This window comes from Ambystoma mexicanum, chromosome 7q (assembly GCF_040938575.1).
Source record: "Ambystoma mexicanum isolate Mex_15411 chromosome 7q, UKY_AmexF1_1, whole genome shotgun sequence".
Taxonomy (NCBI): Eukaryota; Metazoa; Chordata; class Amphibia; order Caudata; family Ambystomatidae; genus Ambystoma; species Ambystoma mexicanum.
In genome coordinates, this window is record NC_090941.1 from 952,301,366 (window position 1) to 952,314,996 (window position 13,631).

A 13,631-nucleotide genomic window follows, 5' to 3' on the forward strand; every position below is an offset into this window, starting at 1 on the left:
GTATAAATGGTGTGTGATATAAACTGTATTATACATAAAATGGTAATATTCTAACCATCATATCCTATCATATTGTATTCTAATTAAACTTCGTTTATATCTATTATATAGACAAAGACAGTAGAGTGGGTGTGTTGGAATGGGACAAAGTTGGTACAAAGTTTTAGAAACTGAAAGAAATCCTCTATACCAGGGACTGTGAAAAAACCACATGAACCTCCATGAATCCATGAGGGGTCTGCAGACAGGAAACAAGGCGGGTGGGGTGACTGCTTAGAAAGAGATGTGGGTTGGAAAAGGATAAACTGAAAGAGCCATTGGCAGATGAAGATGACATCTATTGTTCAAAACTATGATACATTTAAGAGATTTGTTTGTGGCTGCCTGGAAAGCAGCACATAGTGATGAAAGCAACAACTCCATGTAGAGGAGGGAGGGAGAGAGGAAGAAAGTGAGACTGGTGCCCTTTATGGTGTGTCGAGACATAGGAATGTAGAGGGTCACACATGCTAATATTGCAAAACCGGGGTGTTAGGAAGACAATGAGACTAGTGCCCTTTATGGTATGGGGGACATAGGATTGTGGAGGGCCATGCGTTCATGTTTCATATATGGGGAGGGAGGAAGACAGTGTGACTAGCATACTCAGTAGGACACACTAGGGCGACTACTACATACACTTTGAGTCCATGGATTGTAATTACTTCCACCAGGCCAAAAGCTGCCCCAGTGCACGCAAGCATTTTGGGCTAGGGCAGTTCTCGCCACTGTAACAAAGCTGATGCAACATTACACAGAACCTGTTCAAAGTTCAGATACTAGAGGCTTGTGCTTCTTCATATTATGTATAGGTTCCTCCTGCCCATGCTAGTCCTTGCACAGCTCCAAGGTTGCCCCCCATAGCAGTCAAGAGTTATATATGCATTATAGGGGGCAAAGGGCTTAAACATAGTCTGGAGGTTATGAAAATGAAAATGGCATGCTCTGAATTAAGAACCTTGAGTGTCAGTAAGACCTTTCTAAAGATGTGCTTTACAATAGAGTCAGAAGAAACAATCATGGTGACATGAAGGAGGGGTTGGACGGGCTGTAGCTTTGCGCTCATTTTCTATCGTGATGGGGGATCAGTCATTGGAGAACACCTCGCAATGCGGAGAATACTCTGGGTTACAAGCAAAACAATTAGGAGCTCCGAAGGCAGAGGTAGGCAACCTGTTGCTTTCAAATTGGTTTGTCCTACAACTCCCATGATCCCTTGCAAGTGACTAGAGTGGCGAGGTTGGATGGTAGTAGTAGCCCAAAACAACTTTAAAGCAACAAGTTACCAAACTCTGGGAAAGTGGAATCGGCTGCTGGAAGAAAATGAATATCTCTGCATGTCTGATGGATGTATTGAGCAGTCCGAATGTGCGGAGTGTACATCATGAGTTGCAATGCTTTACCTTATCGAAAAGTGCAATATAGAGGGAGAATCCGAAGCGGTCCACCAGGCTGATCTTGTCTGCCAGGGAGTTACAGAGCTCTTTGGCTGTAGTGGCTGAATCGGTGAGAAGCGTCTTCGTCGTCCCGTCCATGAAAGTGACCGGCAGCATGATTGGCTTCTTGGACTTTGTAGCCTGCAAGGTAATGAGAGTGGATGCAAGTTCATTGGCTAAGTGTCACTAGGCGGGTGGTGTCATCCCAAATCCCTTCTTATAACACTTACTGCACTCTGTATAGTCAAATGGGGTAGCCCTGTATTTTTGAGAATGCTTTTCCGAAAATGGAGAAATCCTGAACATCGGTCTGGATTACCGAGGACCGAACCCCACCCGCCACCCCATACAGTGTGTGGGGTTGGGCAAGGGTGGGACCCAAACGTGGGTATGGAGGGGAACTCCGAGGTGAGGAAAAAGGGAGGGTGAAGATTTGTTAAAAAAGGGTTGTGAAAAAGATTTGATGGGTTATCATATTACCAACCAAAATCTGGAAGGGTTTGCAGCACACCACAATCCCTACAGTTTCAAATGCCAAAAAAGGTTTGGTGAAACTGACCCCATATGTTACCAACTTACCCGCACAGTCAACTAAGCCACGCGGACTCAATTGCTTATATTAGATTACAATTCTTTCCTGAAAACAGCTAACGATTGCCATCAGATTTGTACAATGCTTGTCAGGAGGGATGACTACTGGTGATCTGAGGATGCCATGACTGCTGCAGCCACTCTGATATCAGCCATTGCCAGCATTTACCACATTGGTTCCCTGGTCTGAACTCACAACACACAGATAGACATGGCGCAAAATGTAACACCACTGCAGATGGCCAACTTCTGCCTCCAACCTCACAAGGCCTGAGCCCATCCGTCACAGTGACAACCTATGGACAAAGCACACATTCCAAAACAAATCAGAACACAACAGCCTTTCTAAGCGTGCAATGTGCCCTTAACAAAGGCTGGGAGTTACTGCAACCTCTCCTTAAAGAGACTCTGTCGGGTCCACGAATGGCCCTTCACCAGATCTTTCCCCAAACATGAACACGTGCAGCAACACATGTGCTTGCTTTAAAAGAGTACAGGGCATTAAAAATCGCAACGCTGATCCAAAGACATCCCAAGCGCCAAGAATGCTAGTCTACATTACTCTCTTATGATTAAAAATGTATCAGGAACGCCGGAATACAGTCTAGTATAGCATAAACCGTAATGGGTAATAATAGAAAACAAATATGTTATGTTACCCTATGCTATGTGACATTTCTATAGCACCCAACTGCCACTGTCATGGCCTAGAGTCGTTTTAGGGTGGTGTGAACATTAATGCAAAACAGTGCACTGCAGTAAAGGTGAAGGACATTATGCATTTACGATGGCATGCATCAAACTATTTCTGGCAGCGATGACTAGATATGGAACGTTATTTTGAACAGTTTTACGTGGTGGGTGCAGGGTGCTGTGCGATTTGCAATGTCAGTGGATGACAATGTATTACTTACCGTAAAAGCATTTCTGATGATTGTATCTGCTTAGATTCACATGCTGTGCATAGGTCCGACATCCAGTGGTCACTGCGGAGTATTGCATCTTGTTTTTCGTAGTCGAAAAGGGACGTCGACCTGGCGTGTCTGAAATACTATCCCTATAGTGATGTGTGTTGTACCCACAATCCCTCACGCGTCGAGGTCCCTCTGTTTGTATTTTTCTGCCCTGAGGGAGCCTTCTAGACGTGAGTGAGTACAGAAAAGAGAGATATAAAAGGAAGTCTATGTTCCTTCCATCCGAGCGGGGAGGAAGGGTGGGCGCATGTGAAACTAAGCAGATACAATCATCAGAAATGCTTTTACGGTAAGTAATGCATTGTCTTCTGATGCTTGTTAATCTGCTTAGAATCACATGCTGTGCATAGACTAGCGAGCAGTACCCGGAGTTGGCGGTGGGTTATGAGAAGGAACAGTAGAGAAAAGATGTCTTAGTACTGCCTGACCCACCAGGGAGTCAGATCTCGAGTGTGCATCTAGACAGTAGTGTTTTGTAAAGGTGTGCACAGAACTCCAGGTAGCCGCTTTGCAGATGGACTCAAGGGGAACATTTGCAATGAATGCTATAGACGCCCCCGTGCCTCGAGTAGAGTGTGCTCTAGGCTTAAAGGGGAGTTCTCTCTTAGCAAGAGTATAGCAGAGAGTGATGCATTGAACAATCCATCTAGAAATAGTGGACTTTGAAACTGCATCCCCTTCTCTTCCTGCTGCCACCGAGACGAAGAACTGATTAGTCTTCCTCAGTGGTCTGGTTCTTTCCATGTAGAACATGACCGCTCTGCGCACATCTAGTGTATGCAGAGTTTTTTCTCCCAAGTTGGAAGGATTTTGAAAGAACGTTGGCAGTTCTATAGACTGGTTTACGTGGAATTTCGATATGAACTTCAGAGCAAACCTTGGGTGCGTGCGTAGAACCACCTTATCTCTGTGAACTGTAACGAAGGGGTCTAGAACAGAAAGAGCCTGTAGTTCACTTACCCTCCTGATGGAGGTGATAGCTATTAAAAAAGCAGTCTTAAGAGTGAGGTCTTTAAGAGATGCTTTGTGCATGGGTTCGAAAGGTGAGCCCATGAGTCTGGTAAGTACCACGTTAAGGTCCCATCCGGGAGCTGGGTCAGCTATCGGGGGGTGTATTCTCTTTATTCCCTCCATGAAGGCCTTTATAACAGGGATCTTCCACCACGACACCTTGAGTTGGGAAGTGGTGTATGCAGAAAGTGCCGCTAGGTGGACTTTAATGGAATTGAACACTAGACCTGAATCCAACAAGTGGGTCAGGTATAGAACAATATGTGTGGGAGAGCAGTCAATTGGGTTGATGCCTTCCCCTCTCCACCAGATGACAAATCTCCTCCACTTGTTAGAGTAGAAGTGGCGAGTGTTAGGTTTTCTGGCTTCCCTGAGAATGTCCATACATCTCTGCGGAAGCAGTAGATGTCCGAATTCTATGGTCTCAGGAGCCAAGCTGCTAAGTTCATGTTCTGGGGGCATGGATGCAGAGTCCTGCCCTTGTCTTGTGACAGCATGTTGTACGGGCAGCGGAGTTTCACTGGGGGAGATAGAGACATCTCCATCAAGTGAGCGAACCATGGCTGTCGGGCCCACATTGGGGCCACCAGTATCATGGTTACTTGTTCCTGGTGCATCTTGTGCACCACCTTGTTGAGAAGGGGAGTCGGGGGAAAAGCGTAAACAAATTTCCCTGACCATTGCATCGACAGACCGTTCCCCTTGGATTGGTTCTGGGGGTACCTGGAGGCGTAACTTAGGCATTGTGAGTTCTCCAGGGTTGCGAATAGGTCTATTTCTGGGAATCCCCATTGTGTGAAGACGTCGAAGACGATGTCTTCGTGTAGTCGCCATTCGTACTCTTCGGGCAGGGGGAAATCTCTGCTGAGTTTGTCTGCCAGCAGATTGAGTTCCCCTGGTACATGTTCTGACAGTAGGAACATGTTTTGTTTGAGAGCCCACTTCCATATATTTTGGGCCAGTTTGGACAGTCCTGGAGAGTGGGTGCCCCCCTGCTTGTTGATGTAGTACATGGCTGTGGTGCTGTCTGTAAGGACCAACACCGTTTTGCCCTGTAGGTGTTCCTGGAAGGCTTTTAGCGCCTTGAACACAGCTAGTAGCTCCAGTAGATTTATGTGTTTGGATGCTATGTTCGGAGTCCACACTCCGTGAGCAGTCTGATGGGATAGGTGAGCCCCCCATCCTGTTAGGGATGCGTCTGTGGTTAGAGTGGCTTCCGCCGCGGGTGTGGCAAAGGGTTTCCCTTTTTCCAGGTTTTCCTTTGTCCACCATTGTAGCGAGAGAACTAAGGCCTGCGAGACCACCACTGGATCGTCCCATAATTCGCTGGCCTGACACCACTGGCTGTTGAGCCACTCTTGCATAGGGCGCATGCGCAGGCGCGCGTGAGGTACCAAATAAATACACAACGCCATCATGCCTAGCAAGCGCATTGCTTTGCGTACCGTCACCTCTCGACCGGTCACATATTGAGGGATCTGAAACAGCATGTTTTGGACCCTCTCGTTGGAGGGGAAGACGAGGCCGTCCTTTGTTTGAATTAGAGCCCCTAGGAATTGTTTGATTTGGCTGGGGTCTAGGCTGGACTTCTTTTCGTTGATGGAGAAGCCCAACTGGAGCAAAAGGTCTACAGTCTTTTGGGTATTGGAGAAGCATGTTTCGTAAGAATCCCCTGTTATGAGCCAGTCATCGAGGTAAGGGTAAACTGGGATGGACAACCTGCGCAGGTGGGCCGCTGCCACTGCCAGTACCTTCGTGAATACCCTTGGTGCTGATGCTATGCCGAAGGGTAGCACTCTGAACTGGTAGTGTTTGCCCTCTATCATAAACCTGAGGTATCTTCTGTGCGCTGGCAACATTAAAATATGAAAGTATGCATCTTTCATGTCCAATGTTGTCATGTAATCTCCCTGTGATAGCAGTGGGATCACTTCCTGTAAGGTTACCATACAAAACTTCTGGGGTTTGATAAACTTGTTCGCTGGGTGCAGATCTAATACAGGGCGCATGGTTAGATCCTTTTTGGGTACAAGGAAGTACACTGAATAAATACCTTCCGTTACCTGAGATAGAGGCACGACCTCTATGGCTCCTTTTTCCAGCAGTAGTTGTACTTCTTGGAGAAGGATGGCAAGGTGTTCCGGTGTCATGCGTCGTCCCCTCTGGGGTCTGTATGTTGGGGAACTGTTGAATTCGATGCAGTATCCGTGGGCTACGGTGGAAAGTACCCAGCGGTCTGACGTTATTCCCTCCCATGCTGGAAGAAAGGATGTTATCCGGCCCCCGACCGGTGTTGCATGGGAGGGGACGCGAATCTTCGCGTCACTTGGTGTTGTTGGGGGCTTGGGAGCCTCTGGGGGTGGACCCCCGCCCTCTCCCCTTGCCCCTGCGCTGTCCTCTTTGGCTGTACTGCCCACTATTGGTCTGGTAACTGGTGGCAGGGTACTGTTGCTGCTGATTCTGCTTTTGGCGTTGGCCACGAAAAAAGCGTGTGTTGCTATAGCCGCGTCTGGTAGTGGGCTTAGAGATCTGGTCAAGAGTTTTGATAGTATCGAACTCTTTTTTAGCCATTTTCAGAGCCTCATCCACCGCCTTCCCGAAGAGGTTTGCGTCTTCAACAAGTTTGTTTATTAAAGACGCCTGTGTCTCCGGTTTGAACCCTGAGTTGCGCAACCATACATGGCGTTTTAGGAGTATTCCCTGAACCAGGGAACGTCCCGCTGTCTCAGCAGCATCCAGAGAGTTCTTTACAATACTCTGGTTGACCTGGGTTCCTTCGCCAATAGTTGAAAGCAGGCGTGTATGTAATGGTTCCGGCGCTTCTTCGGCGTCCTTGCGCAGTTTGGCCCACTGCGCGTCCGCGTAGCTAGCTAGCAAAGAATTGTTGTTCGCAATTCTTGCCGAAAAGGCAGCCGAGGATGTGACTCTTTTAGCAAGGGCATATAACCTCTTGCCCTCCTTGTCAGGTGGTGCCTCACTGGTGGACAGCGGCACCCCTGCCCTCTTCCTTGCATTAGTTACTACAAGGGAATCCGGAATGGAATGTCCCCTTATGTACAGCGGGTCTGAGGGTGAAGGAGTGAAAAGTTTTTCAATCCTTGGATTAACTCCTCTGATTAGTGCGGGTGTGGATAGCGAAGGGATGATTCTTCTCTTCACTGAAGCGAGGAGGGGAATGGTCTGGCTGACTGGGGGTTTCTCCTTAATTACTCTTTCCACAAAGTCTATTTCCGGAGAGATCTCCCCAGTGTCCAGTTCGAAATGTGCTGCTGCTCTGCGTAACAGGGCATTGAATGTGGGCTGATCGTCAATGGGAGACGTGTTTCTAACAGGTGAATTGTCTGGAGGATTTAGGTTCAGGACATCAGTGTCCGAATATCCTGATGGGGATTGCCAGGGATGAGAAGGTCCTTCTTCTGGATTTTCTCCGAAGCCTTCTCCTACCATGTCTGGGCTGTCTTCCAGACCTTCCTCTTGGTTCTGTCCTTCTTCATTGTCCACAAAATCATCCTCCTCTTCTAAGTATTGTTCCTCACCAGTGAGGTCATACACATTATGGAAGTCTAAGGCTGTGTCCTGCCTCGGGTATTTGGCCCTGGGGTCCTCCTGAGGCCCTTCTCTTGTTCTCTTGGGAGTGGGAGGGTTCTGGGTGTTCATAAACCTCTCCATTCTCTCCATGCAGAGATGGAGCCTTTCCATGGTTTCATGGGGTACCCCTGAGCGGTCTAGCGGGGGAAAATTAGTGTTTTCTTGCTGAAAACGGCTCGACCTCTCCCGAAAGTGTCCCGTCGCCCTCCGAAAAGCCTTCCGGTGTGCTGGGGGTCCCCCCGACTGAAGGGGGTAGTCCCTGTTTTTCTTCGGGCTTTTTCGGCGTGTCTTTCGACCTTTGCGTAGCGCTCGACGTGTCTTTCGGCGTACGCTTCTGGGCGTCGGCTACAACGATCCTCGCCAAGCTCTCTGTGACTTGTTTGTCAGCGGAGGGCTGTGGTTTCGACGTTACGGGTGTCGAACGTTCTACGGCGGCGTGCGCTCTCTGCTGGTGCGCGCCGGCCGATGGTTTGGGGGCGGCGCCCTTATTTGCCGAAAGCCCAGTCGCTGGTCGCGGCTGCGGTTGCGAGAGGGGCTTCGAACCCGAACGGTTCGAGGAGGCCGCCGGTGTAACCTGCGTCTCCTTGGGCGCTGATGCTTTCTTCGTCTTCGACGAAGAAGAGCTATGGGTTGTGTGTTTATGTGTTGTATCGTGTGCGTCAGTGTCGCCGGGGTGTTCATCCCCATAAGCAGGGCGTGAGCCGAGCCCGTCGGGGCCGGGGACAGACGACGAAGAGCGCGAGCGCTCTTTAGAGGGGTGTACGACTTCCGTAGCGGAGGTCGTGTTATCACGTTCCTCGTCACTGTCGGTGGTAGCAGCGGCGGGTGAAGACCCGGCCTTCGACATAGCGTAGGCCGCCCACCTCTTGACCCTACGGTCTTTTAGAGTCTTTGGCTTTAGAAGCCGACAAGCCGAGCAACCCTCCTCTACGTGATCGAGGGGCAAGCAGCGGTTACACCGTGAATGCTTGTCCTTCCAAGTAAACTTGCCCTTACAAAGTGGGCAAAACCTAAAGGGTGTCCTCTCCATAGCCGAGGCAATAAAGCGTGATAACTACCCCAAGGGAAAGGAAGGGGAAAAGGAAAGGCATTCTCAGAAAAAGAATCAGAGATGTCCCACGACCCCACTCTCCCTACTGTATTTGGCCTGCGAGGCCAGGCCACGTGTTCGGCAACGCCGACGGATCTCCTCCGCTCGTCCCCTCCGTCTAAGATCTTGCTCGGCGAAGACAGCTTCACCACTGCGTCGAGGGAGGGATCGATATATTAAATCTTTAAACAGGAAAAAACGACCAAAGGTCGAGGAGATGGAATCTGCAATGTCTCTCGAGGAGCTCCGCGTAAAGGAGACCAGTAGCTGGGCGGAAAAAAACAATCTGAGGGACCTCGACGCGTGAGGGATTGTGGGTACAACACACGTCACTATAGGGATAGTATTTCAGACACGCCCGGTCGACGTCCCTTTTCGACTACGAAAAACAAGATGCAATACTCCGCAGTGACCACTGGATGTCGGACCTATGCACAGCATGTGATTCTAAGCAGATTAACAAGCATCAGAAATATGGTTACTGGCATGCACCCCCGTTTGGCATGGGGCGCAGGCAACTAATATGGGCGCGCTGCACTCAAAGGTGGAGCAATGTATATCAACACAAATGATATACATATGTATCACTATAAACATAAATATATATTTATTTATATATACATATGTCAATCTTATACCATACCTGTAATTCTAGCCAGCTTGGTGGCTGCGTTCTAGTCCCATTGCCAAAGGTCCTCCTCAGCCTCTCTTCACAGTAGGGGGCATAGCCTGGGGGCCCTCCATTGATGAAATTTCTTAGATACTGTTGGAGACAGACAGAAACCCCTTTAAACTCCGAGCACCTGTTATGGGTTGAACATGAAGTGCTGCAAGGTCTTGGGAAAGTCCTCACCATTATTGAAATAGAATAGGAGGTGTTACTGTATATGTTAAGACTAATTCATATAGGCAAAAACCAGAAGGAATATTCAAAACACCAGTGATCCATAGGCAGTAAACTATCTAAGGTTTCGAACAGCTTTATAATAATTATTCTACAACATGATCAGGTGTCCTAACCAGTTGGGCTACATCCCCTGCTTCAGTACTAAAGCAGGATCATCATGATCAGTGTGTGTTTGTGCATGTGTATGGTGGTTTTCCTGTAGCCACCTCATGCATGGAGCCATCCTCTCAGGCCCCTTCCCAACTCATATGTGAAGAATCCTGAGAAAAACCTCTATAGCAAAGATGCTGGAGTATTTGAGGGAGCGAAGCATTCATACACTGTTTCTAAATGGTACCTCGATCAGGGCGTGCCTCATGATATGAATTGTGGGATACTTGAAATATGAAAAACGTGCAAGCAGTGTATACACATATGAGCAGGTTCTTCAAACTTGGAACACAAGTACTGTAGGCTTGACTATCAGTTTCTGTACTTGGCTACTTATTTTCCCAGGGATCTGAAACCTTTGGTCTAGAACTCACTAGGAAGCATGAAAGTTGAAGTCTAAACTCAGACCCAATCTAAGCCAATCAATGTGCAGAGGGCTTTCCCTACTGGTGGGACCAAACCGCTCAAGCAAACACGGAAAAAGAAGCCATTTCGCCAGAGGGCCAGTTGTGAAAACGTAACACTCAGTGCACAAAGGGCCTTATGCATGCATCTGCCAAAGGTAGGACAGGCCCGCGGCTGGAACCCAACAGTCCAAATTACTGTGGCATGTGCCCTCTCCACACTAGAGGGCAAACCCCCATGTGCACATCTGTGTGGTCCTGCGAACCCTATGCATGTAGTTTGGCCACAGCACAAAGATTACATGAATGTTGTGCATTATGCATCCCTCATTCACAGAAGGGCTGTGCCTTCCCTGCAGCTGGAAAAACTACTGTCAAGGAAGGTGTTAAGAGCCTGAGGCAACACAAATGAACATATGGATAGTATATAGTAGACTTTATTTTATCTAGAGCTAAACAGAATTTTAGAGCAATAAAACAAGGCAATCAACTAATTCATCTGTACTCATTTGATCACCCCTGTAAGGAGTCCACCCACCAATCATCAAACTTCTGACACTAACTTATAAAGCAGGACTTTACAGCTACTGCTGTAACCCACTGAACTACTTTACTGCCCTTAAAGGTTAAACATAACATGCTTATATTTTGTCAAACGATACACGAGATTGAATCTCTAGTTGTTGGCTGAGCATGATGAACGAGAATTCAACTTGTTCTTTGTAGAAGAAAACATGATCCCTTGTGGTGATGTGTTTATTCATTGATGGTATTTGAGTGCAGACCTAGCTCTGAGAAGCTGCGGAGTGCTATACATCAAGGGGTTAATAATTGGAATATGGGAAAGGGGGCACAAGGTTCAGTAGGGCTGTTTTACAGTTAAGTGGCAGGAGCAGTAATCAGAGAGGAGGTGGAGTCAGCCGGTAGGGGAGATCAGGGGTGTCCATGTGGAGGTTTTCAGGGTTAGGGTTCATGCTTCTGGACAGAATTTCTAGTCCTTGCTTTCAGAAATACCAGAAGTGAAACCCGGTGTAATCATAGAAGGCCAACACAGGAGTTTCAATACCCCGGTTTACAATAAATAAATATAAATAAATACAGGAGCTCATCTTCAAGCTCCATGTAAATTATGTGAGGGGACTGTTGCATCTCCACTTTGGCCTACCCAGGTCTGCTCTGTTTAACTTTCAACATTTGCACGGCGGAGTGCAAAATGGAGTGTAAAAAGGTGGCGTACTCGCTTGTATGCTACCCTTTTGCACTGCGCCGTGCAAAATGAGTAAACGCTGCCTGCCTTTTACACATTGCAGGGAGCATTTACAATGGATTCCTATGGAATCCGACTGCTTTTTGCTGGTGTAATAAGCAGGCGGATTCCATAGGAATCCACAGTATTTGCGCCAGCATGAAAATAAATGTTGGTTCAAATGCTGGAGTATTTGAATAATGGAGAGGAAGGGGCAGGGGGAATAGTAACTATTCAGAGTTTGGACCCAGCACAGAAACAATGGAAGTAGAAAAGCAAACTATTCAGAGATTGGACCCAGCACAGAGACAATGGAAGTACAAAAGCAAACTATTCAGAGATTGGACCCAGTACAGAGACAATGGAAGTACAAAACCAAACTATTCAGAGATTGGACCCAGCACAGAGACAATGGAAGAACAAAAGCAAACTATTCAGCGTTCGGACCCAGCACAGAGACAATGGAAGTACAAAAGGAAACTATTCAGAGTTCGGATCCAGCACAGAGACAGCGGAAGTACAAAAGGAAAATATTCAGAGTTCGGAACCAGCACAGAGACAATGGAAGTACTATAGCAAACTATTCAGAGTTCGGACCCAGCACAGAGACGATGGAATTAAAATAGCAAACTATTCAGAGTTCGGACCAAGCAGAGAGACAATGGAAGTACAAAAGGAAACTATTCAGAGTTCGGACCCAGCACAGAGACAATGGAAGTACAAAAGCAAACTATTCAGAGTTCGGACCCAGCACAGAGACAATGGAAGTACAAAAGCAAAGTATTCAGAGTTCGGACCCAGCACAGAGACATTGGAAGTACAAAAGGAAACTAGTCAGAGTTCGGACCCAGCACAGAGACAATGGAAGTACAATAGCAAACTATTCAGAGTTTGGTCCCAGCACAGAGACAATGGAAGTACATAAGCAAAGTATTCAGAGTTCGGACCCAGCACAGAGACAATGGAAGTACAAAAGGAAACTATTCAGAGTTCGGACCCAGCACAGAGACAATGGAAGTACAATTGCAAACTATTCAGAGTTCGGACCCAGCAGAGAGACAATGGAAGTGAAATAGCAAACTATTCAGAGTTCAGACCCAGTACAGAGACGATGGAATTAAAATAGCAAACTATTCAGAGTTCAGACCAAATGGAAGCACAATAGCAAACTATTCAGTGTTCGGTCCCAGCACAGAGACAATGGAAGTACAATTGCAAACTATTCAGAGTTCGGACCCAGCAGAGAGACAATGGAAGTGAAATAGCAAACTATTCAGAGTTCAGACCCAGTACAGAGACGATGGAATTAAAATAGCAAACTATTCAGAGTTCAGACCAAATGGAAGCACAATAGCAAACTATTCAGTGTTCGGTCCCAGTACAGAGACAATGGAAGTACATAAGCAAACTATTCAGAGTTCGGAGCAAGCAGAAAGTCAATGGAAGTACAATAGCAAACTATTCAGAGTTCGGACCCAGCAGAGACAATGGAAGTAGAATAGCAAACTATTCAGCGTTCGGACCCAGTACAGAGACAATAGAAGTACAGAAGAAAACTATTCAGAGTTCGGACCTAGCATAGAGACAAGGGAAGTACAAAAGCAAACTATTCAGAGTTCGGACCCAGCACAGAGACGATGGAAGTACAGAAGAAAACTAATCAGAGTTATGACCCAGCACGGAGACAATGGAAGTACTATAGCAAACTATTCAGAGTTCGGACCCAGCACAGAGACAATGGAAGTACAGAAGAAAACTAATCCGAGTTAGGACCCAGCACGGAGACAATGGAAGTACTCTAGCAAACTATTCAGAGTTCGGACCCAGCACAGAGACGATGGAATTAAAATAGCAAACTATTCAGAGTTCGGACCCAGCACAGAGACAATGGAAGTACAAAAGAAAACTATTCAGAGATCGGACCCAGCACAGAGACAATGGAAGTACAATAGAAAACTATTCAGAGTTCGGACCCAGCACAGAGACAATGGAAGTACAAAAGGAAACTATTCAGTGTTCGGACCCAGCACAGAGACAATGGAAGTACAAAAGAAAACTATTCAGAGTTTGGACCCAGCACAGTGACAATGGAAGTACAAAAGGAAACTATTCAGAGTTCGGACCTAGCAGAGAGACGATGGAAGTACTATAGCAAAGTATTCAGAGTTTGGAGAACCTACTTCAATTACTGGGGC

At 47.2% G+C, this 13,631-nt stretch overlaps 1 protein-coding gene across 6 annotated transcripts in view; it reads right to left on the minus strand.

Moving 5' to 3' along the window:
• Nucleotides 1–13,631, minus strand: part of MYO7A (myosin VIIA) — a 1,239,317-nt gene that overhangs the window by 234,494 nt on the left and 991,192 nt on the right. For all 6 annotated transcript variants that reach the window (XM_069640000.1, XM_069639997.1, XM_069640001.1 and 3 more), the window contains 2 exons: nucleotides 9,373–9,492; nucleotides 1,443–1,616 (listed from right to left, as the gene is read on the minus strand). In XM_069640000.1, the coding sequence (XP_069496101.1) occupies nucleotides 1,443–1,616; nucleotides 9,373–9,492 (294 nt within the window). The remainder of the gene's footprint in view (nucleotides 1–1,442; nucleotides 1,617–9,372; nucleotides 9,493–13,631) is intronic.